The sequence below is a fragment of the Serinus canaria genome, chromosome 1 (genome assembly GCF_022539315.1).
Source record: "Serinus canaria isolate serCan28SL12 chromosome 1, serCan2020, whole genome shotgun sequence".
Taxonomy (NCBI): Eukaryota; Metazoa; Chordata; class Aves; order Passeriformes; family Fringillidae; genus Serinus; species Serinus canaria.
The window spans coordinates 42,977,713-43,000,303 of record NC_066313.1 but is presented as its reverse complement, the minus strand read 5'-3'; the positions used below and the strand labels follow the sequence as shown (position 1 = coordinate 43,000,303).

At 38.6% G+C, this 22,591-nt stretch overlaps 1 protein-coding gene across 11 annotated transcripts in view; it reads right to left on the bottom strand.

Annotated features, from left to right (window-relative positions):
* ZMYM2 (zinc finger MYM-type containing 2) overlaps nt 1-22,591 on the bottom strand; it is a 93,037-nt gene that overhangs the window by 7,827 nt on the left and 62,619 nt on the right. For 7 of the 11 annotated variants that reach the window (XM_050970434.1, XM_050970426.1, XM_050970464.1 and 4 more), the window contains 12 exons: nt 17,739-17,904; nt 16,837-16,871; nt 14,986-15,115; nt 14,701-14,846; nt 13,824-13,995; nt 12,248-12,349; nt 10,253-10,347; nt 9,086-9,254; nt 8,019-8,170; nt 4,020-4,134; nt 2,670-2,921; nt 2,177-2,297 (listed from right to left, as the gene is read on the bottom strand). In XM_050970434.1, coding sequence (XP_050826391.1) covers nt 2,177-2,297; nt 2,670-2,921; nt 4,020-4,134; nt 8,019-8,170; nt 9,086-9,254; nt 10,253-10,347; nt 12,248-12,349; nt 13,824-13,995; nt 14,701-14,846; nt 14,986-15,115; nt 16,837-16,871; nt 17,739-17,904 — 1,655 coding nt within the window. The remainder of the gene's footprint in view (nt 1-2,176; nt 2,298-2,669; nt 2,922-4,019; nt 4,135-8,018; nt 8,171-9,085; nt 9,255-10,252; nt 10,348-12,247; nt 12,350-13,823; nt 13,996-14,700; nt 14,847-14,985; nt 15,116-16,836; nt 16,872-17,738; nt 17,905-22,591) is intronic. The other 4 variants (XM_030234163.2, XM_030234167.2, XM_050970470.1 and 1 more) reach the window with 1 other exon arrangement.

The following is a 22,591-nucleotide window of genomic DNA, read 5'->3' as shown; positions in this document are numbered from 1 at the left end:
TCTGAACGTAAAGCCTGGGGTTCCCTTGAAAAGCCAAGGATAGTAGCTCTGAGATGCACAGAAGTGAAAGCAACTAAAATCCCTCCTCCTCCTTTTTTATTTAAAAGGTCGGTTGTTATAAATTTTAATCCCTTAATTCCTTAGCTGCTATATTATGGAATTACATGCAGCTCAGACACATCCTTTAAGACATTAGAGAAGACTTCTTTCAGGAAATCCTAGCAGCTCATCCATTTAGGCAAGTCTCAGAAAAGAATTTTCAACTCTGGATGAGCAAGTGATCACTCAAGCTCCCTCCTTCACAAACACTGCAGACTTCAGGAGTCAACTATATTTCATGTTTCTTCAGTAAAAATAAGGATTTTCACCAGCTCACCTTCCCAAATTGGTTGATAAGATTTCAGGTGATTGTCAGATTGTTTTGCTCTCATGTAAATCAGATTAAGAGTCAGATAAGAAGTAAAATATGGTTCTTTAAAATAGTCTACTAATTTAAATATTTTAACCTGCTCCCTACTTGCTTGAAACAACAGTACTTTACAGGAACAAGCAATCACATAATCAATTAGGTTGGAAAAGAACTCTGGAATTATCGAGTCTAATCTGTGGCCAAATGCCAACCAGACCATGGCACTGAGTGCCACATCCAGTCTTTCCTTGAACATCTCCAGGGATGGTGACTCCAGCACCTCCCTGGGCAGCCCATTCCCATGTCTAATTACCCTTTCTGTGGAAAAATTTCTCCCTAATGTCCAACCTAACCCTCCCCCCCACCAGTTTGAGACAATAATATAGTCTTTCATAGCTGTGAATGAAAGCGTCCTGAAATTTCAGCTACAGCTGTCCACAGGTTGCCAGGTATATTTCAAATAGCTGCCATTACCTAAAAGTTTACAAGAGTTTTTACAGTGTAAAGAATTCCATTAAAATTATTTCAACAAAATTAAGAAGCAGAACCAGGAGAAGCAGTTTTGCTGCTTTAGTTAAAAATGGTGACCAATATCTGCAAGACAGCATGGCTTGAAACCACATCAGAACTGATGCTCCAAATGGGTTTAAGAGCATTCTTTTCCCCAAAATTGAGATGTTCCTCCTAAAGAAAAAAAAATTATGTGGTCTCTCCCCCAGTGACTGTGTAACTCAGTCCAAAAATCCAACTTAGACTTTTTAATGACAAATCCTCTCCAAATCATGAAAGCAGAGAAAGTGAAGGCAAAATGCCCCTGCAACAATCAGGATCAACTGAGTTTTTGAAAAACAGGAGGTGGTGGCATTAACAGACCACAAGCTCCTCTTTACTTTTTTCTCTCTGTAACATCATATGCTTGTACTTCTGCTGATGCTGTGTGTGAGCTCCTTCTTCACCTTTCAGACCGTGATGCCGTTTCCTAACACACATTGAGTCTCATACTTAATTTATTGTCTTGTATACATCAGGTGATTTTATTTCTTTGGTAACACTTGCCCTCATTTCCCTCAGAGTTACACAAAACATTAAAATCAGTCACTTGAAAAGGCATTTCAGTTAAGGAAAAGTACTTTCCAAGAAATCTTGTTTTCAAGCTTCCAAAACACTTAGCTAGTAAATTATTTTTTTAAGAGTTGTCTAAGCTTTTTTTTTAAATGTAATAAATTTTGCTTCCTTCCTTCCTTCCTGCACAATTAATTGTGGAGATTGGAAGGAAACAAGCTAATTCTACATACTGGGTTACTGCCAGTAGTCGTTTTCCTACTACAAAGTATTTCAAACATCCTTCCCTGGGTACTTCAAAAGCATCTACATTTCAGAGTCCTGATAACTCCTAATAAAGCAAATCCATTGTCTTAACCCAGTTCCTAGTGAAGAGGTGGGGACCTCACAAACAAAACCCTCAGTAGCAAACCCCTCCAGAATCCTTGCTGCAGAATTCTCTGCAGAGATATTTGGTATTCCTAGGTAAGAAAATTGAATTGTATTGTTATTCCCAGATGGAGCCCTTGACAATGAACACTGAAGTACTCCACTGCTCCCACACTCAGTGTCCAGATACAGACCTGGAGATTTCATTTAGGTATTTTTTCAGAAGATTTCAATCTGTTCCCTTTGCTTGAGCACATTTCATGTTGCATCAAAGCAGTTTCTTTCTGGACCTAGTTTACTCTAGACCCTTTCTGCATTACCCTGTATCACACTTACCTTTTAGACAGATAGCACTCAAACATTTTCACAGGGCATCTAGCTGGATCAGATGTGTTTTCAATTTGTTCAAATACTGGCACATCATCTTCATGTTTCCTTTTTCCAGTAGTAATTTTATCTTTAAGAAGAAAATCAACAACATCTAAGCTATAACTTGAAGTTATTTTATATTTTTCAGTAAAATTCCCCATAAGCAGCCCACCAAGTACCACAAGGTGGCTCACCACAACTGTGGAAATCTGCAAACTGAAATTGCCACCCACAGCCACAGCAAAGTCACAGCATTTCACATGGAGACCAGTGGGCTCAAATTAACTCAGAGACACTGCAATCCCCATGAACCACACACTCCAATTAGAGTTCTGGGAGCTGAGAGCTGCTAGACTTTGTATGCAAATGCAGAGCTCTGGCTCCTGGCCAGGTGCCCAGATGTCCCTCCTCAGTGCCATGTGGATGCTCCTGCAATACCAATTCTGAACTGCCTTAGTACCTTCATTATCAGCTCTGCACAGGGAAGACACTTGATATCGAAGACAAGCTTTGCTTTCCATTGTTAGAGGATTTTTCTTCCACTGTCTAAAAACAGTGCCAAAAGAAAGTCTTAAATGCTGCTCCACTGTTTTCAGGCCAAAATATTTAGTGTTAAAGTAGAACAGAGTATTCAAAAGAGCAACAGGTGAATGGGATCCTAGCTGTTTAATCCTCCAAAGGTAATCTTCTTCAACTCGAGAGAATATTGATCCTTGGAAAAAAAGAATAGTAGAGAAAATACAATGGATTAGCCCATGAACTGTCAAGGTGGAAAAAAAAATATTTTATTTTTACTGTGAAATGCAACAAAATGATCATGACAGAAGCTGCTGATAAACTTATTTATTTTCATGTCCACACTCCCCAAACCCACCTATTAAAGACACTGAGACAGTCAATGGGAAATCTCAGTACAGGCAATTTCAGAGAGAACACATTTCTGTTTAGTTACAACAGCATTTCGGACATGCAGCTCTCTCACACTATTTCAGAGAAATTAATGTTCAATGAAGTAACCTTAATTCTGTCATAAAAGACATATTTTTAAGTTCATTTTATTCTGCTCAGGTTAAGGCCTCCAAACATTGTACCTTCTTCTTTCTTATTACTAATGGATATCTCACTTGGAAAGCATTCCTGGACCATAACAGGATGTAGGAAGGGCCCAACACAGAGGCTCTCTGGGCTGTACTGAGAGAAGCCAATAGTGAGAAAAGAAAGGAAAGGGTCTGGCAAGGACAAGCCTTCACTCAAGTGAGGATTGTGAAAAAGATGGAAGAAGAACAGCTGCGTCTGCAGTTCAGCACCAATATTGGTCTGCTGGGAAAAATCTGCTTTCTCCATGAACAAAAATGATCCTTCTGAGCAGAAGACTCCCAGCAAAGAGTCCTCCTAATCCAGGTGAGAAATTCCAAAATACATCACTTGTTAGCCCTACCTACATATAGTGCAGCCTGCCTGCTTCCATCTGGGGGAAAAAAAATAAGTTCAGCTCAGGTAAAAACTATAGGTCAAAGAGCTTTTTTTAACTTTCTCTCCTTAAGATGGGTAGTAATTTTTAAGTGAGTAGCAAAAACAACTCTTCTAGCATGGATTACCCAGAAACAAGACAAATAAAAACAGGTACAGTTTTAAATTAAATCTTCGAAGACATGTCTGTAACTCTTCATCAGCTGCTATTGCAATGCATAACATATATATACATATATATATATATATATATATATATATATATATATATATATATGCATGCTTAAGAATACATAACTTTTAAGAGATGAAAACCATACATGAGCAAAAAGAAAATTACCATCTGGAAGTATGCTTGGTTGCCAACTTCGAAGGATTTTATTTAATTCCTGTTCAAAAGTCTGGTAGATGGGATCAATGAATATGTTGTCTTTCCGATTACTCCTATATAAATACTACAGAAAAGAGAGAGACACAGTATTTACAATTCCAGATTAGAACAACTCCTGTGCTACAGGGCTCTTTTTTTCATAACTGTGCAAGTGTTGTACTGAAAAGCAGTATCTAAAAATAAAGCTATGCCATTTTTCCAATATCTAACAGGTAACAGTTACTTCCAATATAATTGTATGTTGTAAATTTATAACTGGATATGAATCATAATTTAATTACAACTAATATTTTTCTCTAAGATTTCCTTTGCGCAACATTGTATCAGTGAATGGGGAGTCATTTAAAAAACCCCTAACCACAAACAACTAATTTATCTTTTCCTACACCTAGGCCTTCAAAAAAAAGCCAAAACCAACTCACATTTAGCAAGTGTCTGCCCTTTTAAATGTGAACTCCAGACAGTGACAAAACCATCTTCAATACAAAAGTGGGAGAAAAAAAACCCACCCATATCTTTGTGGTAATAACATATAGCCATACAAGAAAGATGAGAGGATGGTGCAGGGCACTGGCCTATTCTGCAATCTAATTATCTTACACCTCTTGACCTTACAGACAAAAATTCTTTTGAACCTTTACCAAGAATTAATGGCTGAGGACTACTATTTGACATTATCATCTCTGAGACATTTCTAAGAAAGGGAGGATTGGCTTCTTAAATTTTCTACTCCAGCGTTATCTTTGCAAGAATACGCCTGTTAGTGGATACAATAAAAGTGACAGACAAAAAACACATTTGATTCTGGAAATGACACCTATTTCTGTACCCATGCTTGAAATCACATTAACCTCAACACTTACAGGTGATTATGGTTCAGTACATCCTAGCCTCCTTATCTTTGCACTTAATTTTATAATCAGGGCAAATGAATGAATACACTTCCTAGAGGTTTTCAACAACACTTTCATTTAGATAATTATTTTATATGATAAGTTTAACTAATTCCTCAAAGCACAGTATTCCCTCACATGTGCTTGTTTATACATACACCAGTTTTGATTTCACAAAGCAATTCTAAGTCAGATAATACAGCTCTCTTTAAGCTACATGGCATTCTCCCTTCCATTCCCTGGCACATTTTCCACCACATATTTCTCTCTGGTTTGCATTAAACACTCACACTGAACTCTGGCAGTGAAAATGAAGACTGAAAACTGTTTCAAAACCAATCCACACACAAGCCTGTGAGAACTCAACTAAAAATACTTCTTCCTGGTTCAGAGTGAGTGCTGACTAAACCCTGGCATCTCCAGCAGAAGGCTGAAGTTCCCCTGAGCACTGGCACCCGAGGCTCTATAGAAGGATGACGTTGTGCAGCAGGACAGACTCCAACCTACCACCCCAAACCACTGTGCCCTGCTGCTCTACAAACCCTACAGGGGCAGCATGAGCACAAGCCATTCCCACCTGAGATGAGCTCTACTGTAACTGCAGCGCATGGGAAGGAACCGGATTTGCCTCTGAATCCTACAGTGGAGGACAACAGCCTGAATCACTGTCCACAGCAATTTTGTTTGTCTGACCTTCAGACAGACATCTGCCAGACTCTATCAGACTGCCCAAACAACCCCATTACCAGACATAGAAAAAACAAGAAAGAAACCCCAAACCAAATCCCAGTAATCCCAATTAGGGACAAAAAATGAAGGCCACGATGCAACGAAGGAGCACTGCAGGCCAACACCTTCCTCTAGATGAACCCTCTCCACTAGATGCCTGCCTGACCATGCAGCAGCCTTTATTTCTCAGTGTGACAGCCTTCAGGATCACTAGAGTTACCAAAACCATTACTGAACCACTTCTGTCTGCAAGCAGAACAATTTCAGCTGCAAATTAACCTGAACAGACAAACTGCACCATCTGACTCAGGGACTGGTTTCCTGGAACAGATTTTACAGTGCTTCCTTTAGGAAAAAGCATTTACAAACTTAAAAAAGAAAACAACCAACTTAAGACTTGAAGACTCCTTATTTTATCCATGAGGAAAAGCTCCAAGCTGAGTATTTAGCAACAATGAGTACAGTAATGCTGGTGGAAGGGGAATGTACTTCTTTACTGGCCTATGGTTCCTACATCCTCTTCCTTTGAAAAGAAATTTACTCTAAGACAGCAAAATATTAATGATCATTGGCCCAACTGTATCCTTAAATGGCATCATTTCATCTCCCCTGAGCCTCTTCCAAGTTCAACAAAGCCAATACCTTTGATGCAGTAGCAGACAATTGATTCTCTTTCAGGGTGGGGGCTGTCAGGTGGAAAGGACTAAGCAAATTCTAGAAGGCAATGGAATTTCATTCTGCATTGTGACAACTGCACAGCATTTAGTGTACCACTAGCTTGCTTAAACATGTTTCTTCAGAAGGGTGGTAATATTTACCCCCAAATATTTGCCATTTGCACAGAGATGATGGCTGCAGCCCTTCACAGTTCATGTTTCCGTCCCTTGCTTGCTGTCTGCCTTTGTGAAATGCAAACTCATCAGAACACAGCACATCTTCCTACTGGTCTGGCCAAGAAATCAGGGCTGTTCACAGTGCCTGAATGAAATCCTGGACACAAAGTATAAGCAGTAAAATTACAGTAAAATGTTGCTCCACTAATGTTCCAGCATTGTGTATGTGTATTAGGTCTCATGATAATTGTGGCTGCCACACAAACTATGGTTCTGAAGAGCTGAAAAAAAGATATTTTATACACAACTAGCTTTCATGACTGACAAAATAGACAATGTCAAAGGTACAAAGAGAAAGACTGAAAAAATATTATTTGAGTTCCATTTTTAAACACATACTTCCCTCTGTGTACTGTTTATCTGCTTAAGATGAGTATTTTCAACTCTACAGAAAGGTACAGAGAGACAGTGTATCATGCAAGTGCAGAAGCAGAAAGCTAGCTGAATTTGAAACACACCCTGTAGCAATATTGACTAAAAAGCCAGTGACTAAAATCAATATTTGATTCTCAAGTTTCAACAATGAGGCAAAGGTAGCAACTAACTCCTTATTTTTGCACGCATGCAACACAGGAAAATTACTATTTCACTACTTATTTTTAAAATACTTCAATTTTAAAAATTGTTACTTGATTCAAGTCCTCTGCCTCAAGTATGGAACAGTTTAAGTAGAACTGCAAACCCTGAGAGCAGCTTGCTTTCCACATCATACACATCTTCTATTGCCTTTTAACTTGAATGAAATTTTCTGTGCTCTCAGCTCTGAACACTGCTTATTTTGCCTATGTTTTGCCTTATGTAGCAAAAATTAAGACAGCCCTCTCTGGTTAAAAGACCAGCTGTGGAACAGCTTGTCTAATTACCTAGCAATAGGTTATTGCCTTCACATCCACTACATCCAACCTGACTCCTTCCCATCTTGCTGTGTGTAAGATAGTCAACATAGCAGTCAACATTCCTGCAGTCTATCCTGCCTGGTCACAGTCTGCAACACTCAGTAAATCAGACCCTCCCCAAAAGACACTTAACTGAGGTGGTTTCCTCTATATGCTAAGGAACTGACTTAGTCAAAGGCTTAGAAATCATGCCTTGTTTCATTCTGGTTTCACACTGGACATCTTTAGCAAACAAAATGAAGCATAGCATTTGAGAAGACTATGTAGTTTTTGTCTGGGTTAATTACTTGCTTTAACCCAGCAAGAAGCTTAAAATTATTACAATATACCAACGTGTGTTTGAGCTTTCAGGACGGGTCTGCCAACTCATTTCCTACACAGACAGCTCTCTACAACATAATTACACAGCAACCTGATCACAGCCATGTATTAAGGGTAGCTCCTAGCCAGTAAATCCATGTTATCTCCACTCTTCTACTGAAATGGGTTACAGTCAAATCAGCAGCTCCATTTCCCATCTCTACAGCCTCTACTAACCTCCTGAATTCCAAGACACAGATAATAGATGCTGTCAGGTGCATAGTTCTCTCCATTAGGCCTTCGAATTTCATTGACAAAATGTGTCAACCCATAGTTTAACTCAGCTGAAGTATGTGATAATAGATCTTCCTTTAATTTCACAGACTTTACTGTAAAATAGAGAAGAAATGCTACATTATACAACAGAATTGTCACACAGTGAAGGTGGGATGGGGTACTTTTTGACTGGAAACTGGGAAACTGGCTTGATGTCCTCTCCATTAACCAATGAATGAGACTAAAATGTACTAAGCAGTTAAAATGTTAGGTCTGTATTAAAACAATCAAGGTTCCCACAGTAAAGTCTAGGTAACCAAATGCAGAAACACCTGCTAACAAATGTACTGTCATGCACAGCTCAGGATGACACAGAGGCAGCCCGAGATGCTGAAGTGAAGCCAGTGGTGTAGAGGGCACCTTCAGGGGAAGCAGCAGTTTCCAAAGACCCAAGAGCACAACACAAGGATGCTGAGATGCATGTGCGAGCTGAAGAACAGCAGGACTGGCAGCAATTCCCCTTTTCCCCCACAATACAAATGTGTACAGAGAGGAGAGCTGCAGAAAGAGCAGCTTGGCCCCAGGGGATCAAAGGCCAGCTTGTGCCAGAGCTCCACAGCCAGGTAATGCCAGCCTCAGAGAAGATCTCCTTACAGGACAAAGAGTAGGAGGATGGCTCTCCCTTGCCATTTAGAAGCCCAGAAACAGTGTGAACCCTGAAGTGAGTTAGAATATGAGGAAAAACAGGATGCAAACAAAAAATTAAATGGTTGCAGAAAATCAGAAGAGCCAAGAAGGTGCTGTCCTAGCTTTCATGAGAAGTGTGAGACCCAGCATTTTAAACCAAACAGGAAAAAAAGCTAGGAGAAAAAGAGTTTGGCGACTCTATGGTAAAATAATCTCAGTCATGCTGGAAACATCAAGGACATGAGAAAAATTCAATCAAAAATTCAGCTGAGAATCACACAAGTACGGCAATTTTCCCTAGCAGGTCAGAACGTGGATGGCAGATTTTTGGAAATACTTACTTGATTTCAGCTCCTCTGACTCTGGAAGCTCTTGGTCTAAGCAGCGGGACCTGACCCAGTGCTTCCAGGCGTTTACCCCGTAGGCGTATTTGAACGGAAAGCTGCACTCGGAGTTCTCGGAGCTGTCATCGTGCGCCTGGTACTCCGACACGGCTTTCCTCTTCACGCCCTGCCGTGGCAACACACAGGGTAAGGCCACCAGCAGGGACACCAGCAGGGACACAGACCTGGCACAGCCAGCTGCGGGCCAAAGGGCACATTGAACCTCAGTGCACTCGCAGAACTTCAGCGCGTCCATGCGCAGGGAGCTGAAGATGTGACAGATCTGTGTCACCGGCTCCACGCAAATGAACCCTTTGCCAATAGAAAAGGCAGCACCGGTTCCACATTAAAGCATGCCCAGCAGTGGATATGTGAAAATGTCCAGTGCATAATAGCAAAAGCTATTTTTTTTAATTACTCCAGATTTGACACTAGAAAGACCCATTTATTACTAGAAAGCTTTAGGAGAAGTTGGCTGGTTTTTTTAAAGCTGCAATATCTACTGCAGTTATTGGAACAAAACCATTTCAGCTTTGTGCCAGACATAAAAAATCTATTTCTTGGTAGTGTCCTTCTAAATAAAAGACTATGGCTAATTTGTATCCAATGTCTAAACTAAGATTGACTAAAAATAAAGTCTGGGAAAATTACAAGCAAATATAAAAATTTGTTTTTTATAAACATATATGCTGTTTATTTATAAAGGAAATGCTATGGCTCCCATTATAAACCTTGGTAATGCCAATGTTTTTCCATCTTATTATCAAATTAAACCAAGACACCTTTGTTCAAAGTGGGAGGTAAAATAGCATTGCTAAGAATACAGTAGGCATATACACAGTGGCACATTACATCAACAGTTCTGCCACTGTGAAGCAAAAATAGGATCAGAATTTACAAATCACACTCCTGTCAAATCTAACAGCTATCTGCAACAGGCATACCACTGAAATAATTTTATTACTTGAAATGTATCAATTTATGTCATAAGGATAGGATATTAGGTATGAGTAGACAGTAACACACTGTAAATCATTATCAGAACTAAAAAAAAAAAAAAGGATATTTTTTGCTACATAAATTTTTGTGCTTTTCTTGCTATTTTTAATACCATGAAAAAATTACCTTCTTTTTGGGTCGAGGCCTTGGCTGTTCCTCATATTCTTCACCAAAAACAGGAGGTAATAAAAACTCATTTTCTGTATCCAGCTCCTCAGTTGCTGAAAATACATTAAGAGAAACTTATTTCTAAGTGTCTTTTAAATAACACTGCTTTGAAAAAAAAAACAATTAACTATATTGGTGTGCCTTAATATAAGGTGTCCACAAAGGCACACAAATAAACACAACCAAACGCTGGATTTTGGTAAGAGGAATCAAACCTGTTTTTATATTCAAACTAAGACAAAGCTGTCAAATAGTTTATTTCTAAGTGGGTTTCAGAGTACACAATGCTCAACATTTCAAGTACGATCTGAAGTTGCTAAGCCAGAATTTCTTACTGTAGACTCTTACATAATGTTTTCTGCCCAGGCTGTCTTTGGTATCAAAAATTCTTAGGTATGGTGAGAATGAGCAGCCATGACTGGAAAAAATACAAATTAACTTAGCACATGTAGTTTTGTTCATGTATTTAGATGATTTCTATACATGTTTTGTTATTTCTTGTAACACATCACACTTGATTTGAAACATTAAGAACCAGAAGGCAAACTCCTTCAGTGAAACTGGTTTAGTCTGTATTTATACAAGTGGTGGAAGTCTAGCTCATGATGGATATTACAGATAAGTTTGGTAAGCAGATGTATGGAAATACCTCAAAATACTGTTTATTTAACATTTCAGGGATAGGATTTAGGACTCTATTTCAGGGAGGAATGAGACAAGGTATGAATGGATGTAGTGTTGCAAGTCCCATCTTTATTTACTTTATTGAAGATGGTTCATCCCTCATTTAGCCATCAAAGAATGTTTTCACTCAAAATTGAATGATCTTCTGATAACCTGATTTCATCACCTTATTTCTCATGACAGCTTTCCAGCTGGAGCAGATGAAATAGCATTTACATGCAGAGATTTCAGAACTCTGCCCCAGACTCAAATGCAGTCCTTCTCCTGATACCACAAAGAATCTTATCTCAGAAGCACTTCAGTGTAATCAATGCCTCTTACAGATTGCTGCTGCTTACTACTCCAACTTGCTTATTTCTTTTGTTCTATGGTTTTTCTTTCTCATGTACCCAGCCTCACTTAAAAAGAGGGTTAAAAACCTAGTATGCAGCTGACTAGTAAACTTCCCAAGATTAAGGTCAGCCTAACCCCCTGGCTTTCTCTTTAAATTAGGCATAGAGAAAACTCTGCATCTACTGCAGATAGAAGTAGTCTTCAGCACAAAAGGAGCCTGTCAGCTCCAACAGAACCTGCCCAGGTGAGGTATGAGAGAAGCTATCTAACAGGGACTACAGCCAGAAGCTTTCTTGGATCTTGGATTAACTGGGCTATGGTGTAAGAAAACAGACACTGTTCCCTGCATTCTGTAGAGTGGTAGAAATTGTACTAGATAGCATCAAGAGTTTCTTCCAAGAAAGGTCTCAAAGCAGTGATTTTTTTTTTCCTGCTAATTCAAATAATGTTACTGCTTCAAATATGGACATTACCAAGATATTAAAGGGTAACACAAGTGGTGTGCAGCACGCCAACTTGCATGCCAATTTTCTAACAAACTTGAGTGAGAAGTTGACTCTTTAGTAATTTCTCTAAACCATGAAAATACCTGGAGATTGAAGAATGCATTCATTATGTTTCCACATGCCATCTGAATACTTAAGCCTTCAAAACAACTTTCCTAAATCCATGCTCTAAACAAATGATGCACCCAAGTTCTTTGTGAATGCTTAACTTCCCCTTTTCTTTGCATTGTTTCAAATACTGTATTTAGAAAGATGGAAGAACTAATTCAGAAGTCCCCCATCCATGTCCCCAAAGGCATGGCAAAGTTCTACCTAACAGTCAGTCAGGTGAATCCTGCAATCAAATAAAGCTCCTCTGAAAGGATGATTAAACAAGGTACAAGGGCTGCCCAGAGTGTCACAGTATTTATTAAAATCACAGAAGAATTACCTCTTGGAAAGTCTATTTCAATATCAAGGTCTGGCTCGTATGGAACATCAGGCAAGCTTGTCCGTGACTCTGAGTTTAGGAGATTGGAGTCAACCATCACACCTGTTTAAAAGAAAACATTTCATTATTTGAACCAACACATGGATTAGACAAATGGAGCAGATCTACAATTTTAGAAGCTGAGTTGTTCTAAAACAGATTGTTCTGCTCATCACCATATATTTTCCTGTTCTTGGGATCTGAAATTTATTTTTCCAACCTAATTTCCCTCAAACATAATACATACTTACCAGCCCATTGTTCTTCTCCATGAAGGTGAGTCAGCAAAGCACATGTATAGAAAATCAAATACTGGTGAACCTGGATCATATCAACCAATCCCAGAACTCAAACAATCTTGACAAAACTAACTATTTTCCTACCTGATCCTGTCACAACAGAACAGACTTTCAAGTCTGCTTTTGTAGGATCTGTTTCTCAAATAAGGCATGCAGGCAGGGAGAAACAAAGCTTGAACTCTCTCCAACTTCTGGCAAACACTGATTGCTCCAAATTCAGTCCTCTGTAAGAGCAAGCTCTGATCCCATACATCTGCTCATATAGCTAGCTGTACTTCACAAAAGAGAGCAAGAAACTGAAAATGACAACCTTGCAGTGCTACCAGAAATGTGCAGTTTTAGTAGAAGAATGGCAATAGATCAGAATACAATAAGCCTCCCAGGACTGCAGCACCACTGGCCTCCTACATAACGAGGCACAAATTTATCAACAATCTTTCAGAAATCTGTTGAAAGAGCTTGGAAAAAACCTTCAAAATTTCATCTGAGTGAACACAAATTTTCCTGGAAAGACACAGGAAATACTTGAAGATTTAGGCAAGCAGAGCCAGGAAAGAAGAGCAAAGAGACACGGGCACTGAGAAACTAAAACTACAAAGTATGTGGGACTTTTTGATCTTCAGATATAAATTATTATGAGAATAACGTGTTGGTTGTTGCCCAGTAGTGCTTACTCTAAATCATGGGCTTTTCAGTTTCCCACGTTTTGCCAGAGTGCACCAGAAGCTGAGAGGAAGCATGTCCAGAACAGTAGAGCTGAAGTTTCCAAAGGGGTATCCCACACCACACAATGCTCAGTTTGTAACTGGGGAAATTGGTTGGGAACCACCAATTGCTGCTCAGGAACAGGCTGGGCATGGGTCAGTGGGTGGAGAGCACCTGTATGGTGCATCACTTAGTTTTCTTGTGTTTTATTCCCCTCTCTCCCCTATTTTAATTGCATTTACTAGCACAGTTAGTATTATACTTTATTTTGTTTCAATGATTAAACTGTTCTTGACTCACAAGGCTTACTATTTTCCCAAGTCTCTTCCCCACCAGGCATGAGGTGAGTAAGCAAGTGGCTGTGTGGTACTTAGCTGCCATCTGACAATAAGTACAATACAACTTAATAAAAGACCTCAATGACAGCGCTGTTGTACTCAAACTTTCCCTAAAATAAAAAATCAAACCAAATCCTTCCATTCACACACATCCCCCAGCACTCCAAACAGTCAAAAACTCATCAGGAAACTCACTGGCCACATCAGAAGCTTCAGCTTTTCCAACATGTTCAGGTACCACCCCTGACAAGTTCAGTAGCTCAGCTTCCAGAGGATCAGAGGGCACTTTTCCCCTCAGCTCTTCTATTGCTGCAAGGATTTTCTCAGTGCTATCCAGAGTAGTGGGCAAAAAAACTGGAACTGGCACCTGTGCAGACAGGGAGGCAGAGATAATTAGAAAAGAAAAAATGCCACAACAAAGCAATTAACAACCAAAAAAACTTCTATACTCTTCTGAAAGACAGAGTTGATACACATTAGAAACAAGTCACTCTAGTGTGAGCTAACAAAAAATGCCAACAGGTTAAAAACCCAATATGAAGGAGCTAGGAACAGAAGGGATAGCAGAAAAGGACACAGGGAAAAAAGAAGACAAAAAGCTGGTCAAAGAAAGAACAGGAGGGTCTTTGGAACTTCAAACCTGTCTGACTGTAACCTCAGACTAACAGTTTGGACAAATCAGCATCTTGTTTTAGTGGCTTGTTTTGTCCTGCTCTTTATCCCGCTCTGCCATCCTTTCCCTACACAACCTTTTCAGCTTCCTTACTACAAGAACAAACCTTGCTGTTAAAGGCTTACTCAGCCTATTGAGCAAAAGCAGAAGTATCACTCAGAACTGTTCCTAAAAAGCTCAGTGGCCCAAGATGTTCACACTGGAAGCAGGCAGACAGGTCCTAAAGAACAATCAAGGAATCAAGTGCCACTGTTGGATTCGAATGCTTTCTCAATAAACAGCCCTGCAGCACCCTGCAACCCTTTGGATGGACCAGGAGAACAACCAGCAGCACAAGGTGGTGCCACACATGCATGTGAAGGGATGCCCATTTTAAAATGAAGCTGAAGTCTCACTTACAGGAACAGGAACTGTGGTAGGAATAGGAACATTTTGACTGTACATGTTCATAGGCACCGGAACGTAGACAGGTACAGGAATAGGCACTGGGACATACTCTTTTTTCCACTCATCTTCTATTAAGAGAAAAAGGAAAAAGGCAAATACTGCCAGGTATTTAAATATATTTTACACCTGTCATTTAGTGAGAAAAAAAGTAAGAATATTTGCAATATGTTAAACGACAGTCATAGTTAAGAGAAAGCTGCAATGAAGAAATTAGTTCAAGCACAGTTCAGGAGTTACCTGTCTGACAAGATTTTGCCTGCATATGAGGTTTACAGTACGTGGCTTTTGTCATTGTCAAAGGCTTGCAAAGAACTGCCTTGTTCTTCATTTCTCTGTTAGGTGTTGGAGAAGGTGGTGGAGCTGAGCCCTGCAGACAAGCAAATAAGAGAAGTTGCTGTTGCACCACACTGATTCCAACAAAAAGTTCTTGGCTTAATGTATCTGCTGATACTTTTAATAAATAAGATACCGAAGAGGAAGCTCACAGAAACACAACAAAACAGCACCAATTACTATTCTAAAATTGCAAGCTATTCTACATTCCTAGTACTGAGCTGCCACTGCCAGGATCATAAGAGGAGGGATAGTCCATCTGGCTCGTTTTCCTTTTTTTTTTTTAATTGAAGGTACCTTAATCACTTTTTTAACGTGCTTGTTTAAGTGAAAGCGCCATTTAAACAATTTTATAACATAAAAAATAATTTTAGCTGTAAAAAGAAGAGTTCATTAAGAGCAGCATGAATAAACTTTAGGCTCAAGATCTTCTTGAATTATGCCACAGTCCAAAGATGACTATTTCTGAATGAAAATTCTCTAAACACTTTATTATTACCTAAAGTATGAGCTTCGAGCTCCCCCTGCTGGCTCTGCAACAGTTACTATAAATAACCTGGGAACATCCCAGAATGTTCAGACTGCATCCTTAAGGTCAAGATTACGGTAAAAAACCCTCTTGTTCCAGACATGGCTTTTGTACCCTAGTACCTCTTTTAGAACCTGATTTGAGAAACAAACTCTTAGTTTTATTTGGTCATTTTAAGAAGACTAGCCCCATATGTCCATTTAGAAAGCCCAGTCCCAAGAAAAGCAATATGCCCTACCAGATGTACACTCTCTAAAATATATTTTAAAAATACTGTATCACACATAGCTTTGACATGATCTTTAAATGACTGAATTAACATCATTAAACATAAAATACTAAAAGTTTTCAACATGACAGCTTAGCTTGTCTGATGTCTCTAGTTACCTAAGCAATTGTCTTTTCATATATTTATATTGTCATCAAAAACTTGCACTTTTCCCTTAAATCTAAGATTTAGCTTTAATGCCTATTTGCATTTAAAAGGCAATACTCTCAGACCTTCTATGTGACAAACAAATAAAAAAAAGTTTCAAACAAAATATACTAAGCTAACTGAAAATAATATTAATAGTAGTATTTTTGACAAGCTGAGAAAAACTGAAACTCAGAATGATGAAGGCTGCTGCTCCACTGATGATCCCCACCCTTCCAGACAGCAATCCTGCAAAAGGCTCTGCTTCCCTACTCTGCAGTAAAGTCAATCAGACCTCGAGCACCTGGAGAATTCTTCTCTTGGGAAGGATAAAATTTAAGAACCAATGATTTATTTTCAGCTTTTTAAAGCTGAGCTACCACCTTAATATTCCAACTGGACAGTGAAATTCTCTTCCCTTTGTATACTCAATAAATACACCTAATCAGTTTAAACACACGAATAAGACACACAATGTGTTGATCAACTTTTAAGCAACATTTATATGCAGTTTAGATGTAAAACACATGGTTGATGGTTTAGTTTCCCTGAAGACATTGAAAAGAAAGTATGAATATTTGAAATTTTTATTTCACCTACAGATACGAAAGAGACTAAAAAGCTTCATAAATTGAGCTTAGGATCATTCAAAGACACTAATTTTTGGGTTTTTAATAGCATCCCTCTAATTGACTGGGATCTCACATTTAAGTACATCTATTTATGTTTTGTATATATATATAAAGAGAGAGAGAGACAGAGTCAGAGAGACAGAGTTAGATATAGGAATGTGTTAAATACATGTACTTACTGTCATTTTTGTCCGGGGAGTTTGACAGCCCTGATCTAAAAGTAAAAGGAAACATTTTTAGAATTTTTTTTCCCTTTTTCAAAATCAAAGCAAATTTCAGTGAGCAACTCAAGGTAACACCTGGCACCAATATAACATTAAATCAAGAGAACTCATTAGTAGCATATTGCAGGTGAGACCTGCACACAAGACTTTTCCCTTCATGGACATCTCCCTACTGATTTCCCTCAACACTCCAGTATTGAGCCTTACACAAAGGCAAATGATAAATCAATGCTCTAGTCAGATGTGAATACAGCCTCTTTCAGAAAAGTAAATACCAAAACATTCAAGTATGAAAATGGCTATACAAAGTAGCTGAGCTGGTATAATTGCATTAATTTAAAAGCTGGTTTATTTGAACTTTGCCTGACTTCCCATTTAAACCACACAAACATGTATTCAGTGCCCATGAGCAATTTTACACAGTACCTACTGCCAACAGAAAGGGAAAAAAAGCAATGTATTCCTCCTATCTAGATGCTTTCATTGTTATTTTCATTTCCATTTCACTTATTCTCCTTTAATTCCATTTAAATAATTTCTTTTTTTCATTCCTAGTGCATCTGTTTTCTGTGACCCAAAGGCATTTTGAGAAACGTTTCCACAGAGCAAATAATGACAAACTGGAGCACAACAAAAGAGGAAAACATTTTCTCTTCCCATGATGATACAGCACTAAAATCACACTTAACCCAGAACAGCTCAATGATAACAGCTGCCAACAGCTCTGAGGATAACGCAGAAAAGGATAACACCTAATGCAGTTTATTACCACAAATAAATAATTCCTGCAGCTTTTAATTTTTCATTTGAAGCAAGCTTCTGGCTTGGCACTTGTGTAGCCCTGAAGCAGCACCTACCATAGTGCAGGTTCTCAGGTCCTTTCTGGGTGGCCAGATTGGGCTCGTTCTGCTGACAGTAGAAGCGGAGTAAGCAGTGCTGATCGCAGAAATGCTTCATCTCGCCGCGCCACTGCACCTTCTCTTTGAGGGCTCCTTGAGACTTACAACAGTCACAGCGGACAGCCTTAATGCAAAGGAAGAGTTCCACATTTTTAAACAGGCCTTGGGAAAAAATCATTGCTACATTTTAAAAGGCTACATTTTTAAGAGTATTGAGGATTCAGTACCACTTACACAGTCAAGTCTCGCTCATGAGCAACAGTTAAACTCCCTTCTTTTTCAGCTGTTTACTAGGGGTTAGCACCCAGAATAAATCTGCTTTGCTTTATTAAGTTGTCACTATGTTAAAAAAAAAGAAAAGCTCACTTCTAAAGAGTCATCCAAAAAAGAACTTTGTGCATAAATTTTAATTAATTTCATTGAAGCATTCTGCAGAACAAGAGCAGAAAGTGTTAGGCTCCTTACTGGACTCTATTGAACTGGGACAAACACAAGCCATTTCTTCTACTTCCAAGATCTGGCAGGCTTTTTTTTCGTTTGTTTTAAAGAAGAATCAAAAGTTTTCAAAAGTCACCAAAAGAATCTCTTCCCTAGGTATCAAATCAGCATAAATGTTTTTTATATTTCCATTATTTTAGTAGTTTGGCAACAATTTTAAATTTCAATTCTTTAGTCCATCCAAGTTTCTCTATGATTTTAAACTACAAGTTCTCTCTCAAAAAAAGGAGGACTCCCCCAAAATTTAATTAGCATGTAACTTGGAAACTCAAACATTTAGGTAATATATCTTTCAGGAACCTGCATGTTAATTTAATGAGGCATCACTAAGGCAGACAATGTCTTTCTCCAGAATAGATTCTACGGCATTTCATGTGCCGCACTATAAATTTCTGTCTGAACAGTGGTAGCCTCAATTTCACCTTTTCATGTAAGTAAATATTTGCTTGCACTACAGCTTGCCTCAATATTGTTTGCAACCTCCATCCTAAAGCAGACCTTAAAAAATTAAAAACTTTAAAGATCAGGAATCCAAAGTAAGTCAACCTAATAATACAGCCAGGAGAGGAAGAGGGAAGTTATAATATATGCAACATAAAACATTAATACATAAAACCATACACAACACTGCAGTTATGCACAAGGCTCTGATGGCTTAAAAAAACAAAACAAAACAAAACAAAACGAAGTCCAACTGTAGTTTTTGTGACTCCAATAAAGTATGAACAGGCCAATTAGTTCAAATTTTAAAAACAATCAAAGGTTTTGTTTCTTCTCTGTATTGAACAGTGTAGTACCATCCTCTGGCAGTGTAAGAAATTAAGCTCTCAGGTATAATTTTCAAGTATTTAAAGATGATACATAGAGAGGCTCGTTTCTAACAGTATAACCAGCTTTAAATTGGGAGCACTTAAAGCTGTAGCTTTCAAGATCACCTCACACTAAGATCAGGTGGCCCTGGAAGAGCAGGTATTCCTCTTCCCTCTTCTCTGTGCAGGCAGCAGCAGCAGTGCTTATGCACCTGTAGGGCACACAAGGTCAGAGGCCTTGGAGCACTGCATCATCCCCATCCTCCCTCAATTTTTGTTATATTTGTCACTTGGATTTTCCACTGATGCTGATCCACAGTTCCTTTTGCAGATCACCTCAGTGGGACAAAAGAGCAGATAAGCCTCATTCTTAAAAGGGAGTGAGGAAGAAGATAAAATGTAGAAGTAGATAGAATGTTGCCAATATAGTGTAGATTTAATCAGTTCAGGAAAGCTGTGAATTCACACCTTTAAGGCAGATGCAACTTCCAAAGCCACCAAAAGACTGAAATACCAGTAGGAAAAAAAAAAAAAAAGGGTATCATTCACTCTAAATTTAAATCTCAAACCCACCTAACACTGATTAAGAATGACAGCTGACTCACGTACAGAAAAGCCCATCTATTCTGACCTGCTGCACGCTGCTTGACTATCAAAGCACCACTTTCTGCTCATTTTTCTCTCCTTCAAAGAAAGAAAAAGGGGTCAAATCTTGTCAAATCCAGCAACTACAGCCTTCCTACAGCAGGGCCTGTTGTGACAGGACAGGAAGAAATGGTTTTTAATTGGAGGGTCAACTTAGATTAGATATAAAAAAGGTCAACTTAGATTAGATAGAAGAAGGAAGTTTTTAGAATAAGGGTGAAACACTGGAACATGCTGCCCAGAGAGGTTACAGATAGGTAAACTTTTAAGGTCAGGTTGGATGGGACTCCAAGCAACCTGATCTCATTGAAGAAGTCCCTGCTCGTTGCAGAGGTGTTGGGACTACTCAGCCTTATAAAGTTCCATTCCAACCCAACTATTCTGTGATTCTCTCATTCCTGCAACTGTTCTCTCCCCCTCCTGGTTTCCTTTTTCATTTTAAAAAAGTAAATTATTGTCTCTCCTGGGCTTGGACTAAATTATTTAGGTAAAAAAAAAATTGGTTTGCTTCTGCATGGAAATTACTATTCCTCAGGAAACCCGGGATTCTTTTATAGTGATGCTTCACCTCTCATCTCTACATTGACTACACTTGAATTCTACTGTTTCCATTATTCTGTTTCCAGTCAGTGTTACACACCATTCCATGTACTGAAGTTTCTTGCTGTTTGCTCACCCACTTCCCTGACCAACAAATTTACTGAACGTGAAAATGAATTAAAGATTTTCATGACAAAATTTTATTATTTTTCCTTCCTTCCTTCCCCCTTTTCATTTGTTTTCACCTGGGATAGTGGCACTAAATGTTAACTGAACCTCCAAAATACCTGCCACAAGTCTGCTCATCTCTGTGTTCCAAAAAGCCCATCTCTGCTTGCTGGGCTTGCACTGCACAAGTCCTTTGCCACTCCTAACTGCTTTTTGGTACATTTCTTTCCCATTACTTCAACATGTTCAAATGGGCACGGTGATTAGTATAAATCAGTAATGTTTGCCCCAGATTTGGGTTAAAGAATAAAATGTACATATGTGGGGCTTTTATTTACACTTTTAATTCCTCCATCAGCTGTTCCTAATGTTCCCCAATGGTGTGGACTGCTATTAACTTCACCTAATCTTAGCTGTCTATTCCAGCTTCAATTGCAGTAAATAGGAAGCAAAAGCTGTTCCCAGAGAGTGAGTGAGTATCAAAGAAGATCAGCTATTCTGAAAGAGTACTTACTGGAAGTTGAGATGTCTAACTAGAGAAGGGCTGAATTCCAACAGAAATTCCACAAGGCTGTCTTGCTGTCTTTACCATTTTGATTAATGCTGGCTCTACTTTCAAATTTTACCACTGATGACAATCACTGCTGAGCTCACCAGCCACAGTGATTTTTCTTTGCCTCAGACTGTAGTTCCCCACCTCCTACTCCCTCTTTGCTGCAGAGACCTGACCCCCACTGAATACAGAGTCATCACTGCACATGCTGAGTCTAATCATTTCTCCACCATAGCCTCACATGTCCTGAGAGGCTACAGTGGAGAACTAGACAGTACTTCAGCTGCAGTACTCTCACCAATGTTTCTCAGTGTGTATTTAAAGAAACAGATTTCTGTGCTGTTCTCTGAACTGTACACTCTTTTTCAAGGTAATTTCAACATTCTAATACAGCATCAAATGATTGAAACGGTCATCAAACATCAGGCTACCTAAAGATTTATACTGATGTTTCCCAGGCATTTTCTGAATTAACATCCAAACCATTGCAGGCAAGTTTACAGGAGGAGCTCTAAAAACTTAGGGAGCTAACCTCAAGACATCCACAATTTTGCCTCTTGTCTCAGAGGTGCATGTAACCCAAAGAGTAGAAATTTCCTCAGAATTTGGCACCAACTGCAGCTGTTGTCCAACAAATGACCAGGACTAAAACTGTTCTTTTACATTTCACTGCCTCATAATAGGTTTAAAGGCCTATTATCTAGGTAAGTCTAATGAACTTTTAATACTTCTAAGTTGTTGTGCTTCTACTATTGCTAACTTCTTTGGGCTTTCTGAGAAGAGAATTTTGGCATTCAGGGAATTGCTGCCACAATACTTGATTATTTTAAAAGGTTACAATGTTTTCCAGATAATATTACATGAGAAAGATGTGTTCATAAAAAAAAAGTAGACAAAGAAGATGGAGACAAACACTTGTTTAATGAACACAATGATGGTGTTAAAACATTACTGAGTTATTACTACTTATTTATCTTCATGTATACATTCATTGAAACTCCAAAATAACACTGGACATTGCATAAATGAGACAAAGCTCATACATATGTAACTATTCTTTTAAGAAGCTAACAGACAAAACAGCTAATGAAGTACAAATTCAGAGAATGGTCCTTATCTATTCTGTCTTCCCATGTTTTGATCATTGTCTATTTCAGCTACATAAGAATATTGAGCTAACAGTGCACTACCAAATCTAAGGTATCTGGAGTGACTTCCATCAAGTGGGAAAAGTTATCAGCAAGGATGTAAAGGAATAAAAAAGAGAATTTTAGCAAAAGACACAATTGCCCAAAACCTATTATATTTCCCATGTAATAAATCCAACCTATTTCCCATGTAATAAATCTCAAGCTTTATAAACCAAAACTCAATTGCATTAAGGCTTTAAGAAGCACTTGAAAAACATTACAATTAACAATCCTTCATTGGAACCCTACTTACACTAGCAAGTGTAACATTCAAAAACTAGAAGTATCTAACACATCAACATCATCAAGTATTAAAAGTTACCAGCAAATCTGTTTAAATTCCCTTTTTATGACATCAGATCTAACTTTGCTGTGACACAGTACCAAGAGCATTTATGTAGACTTCAT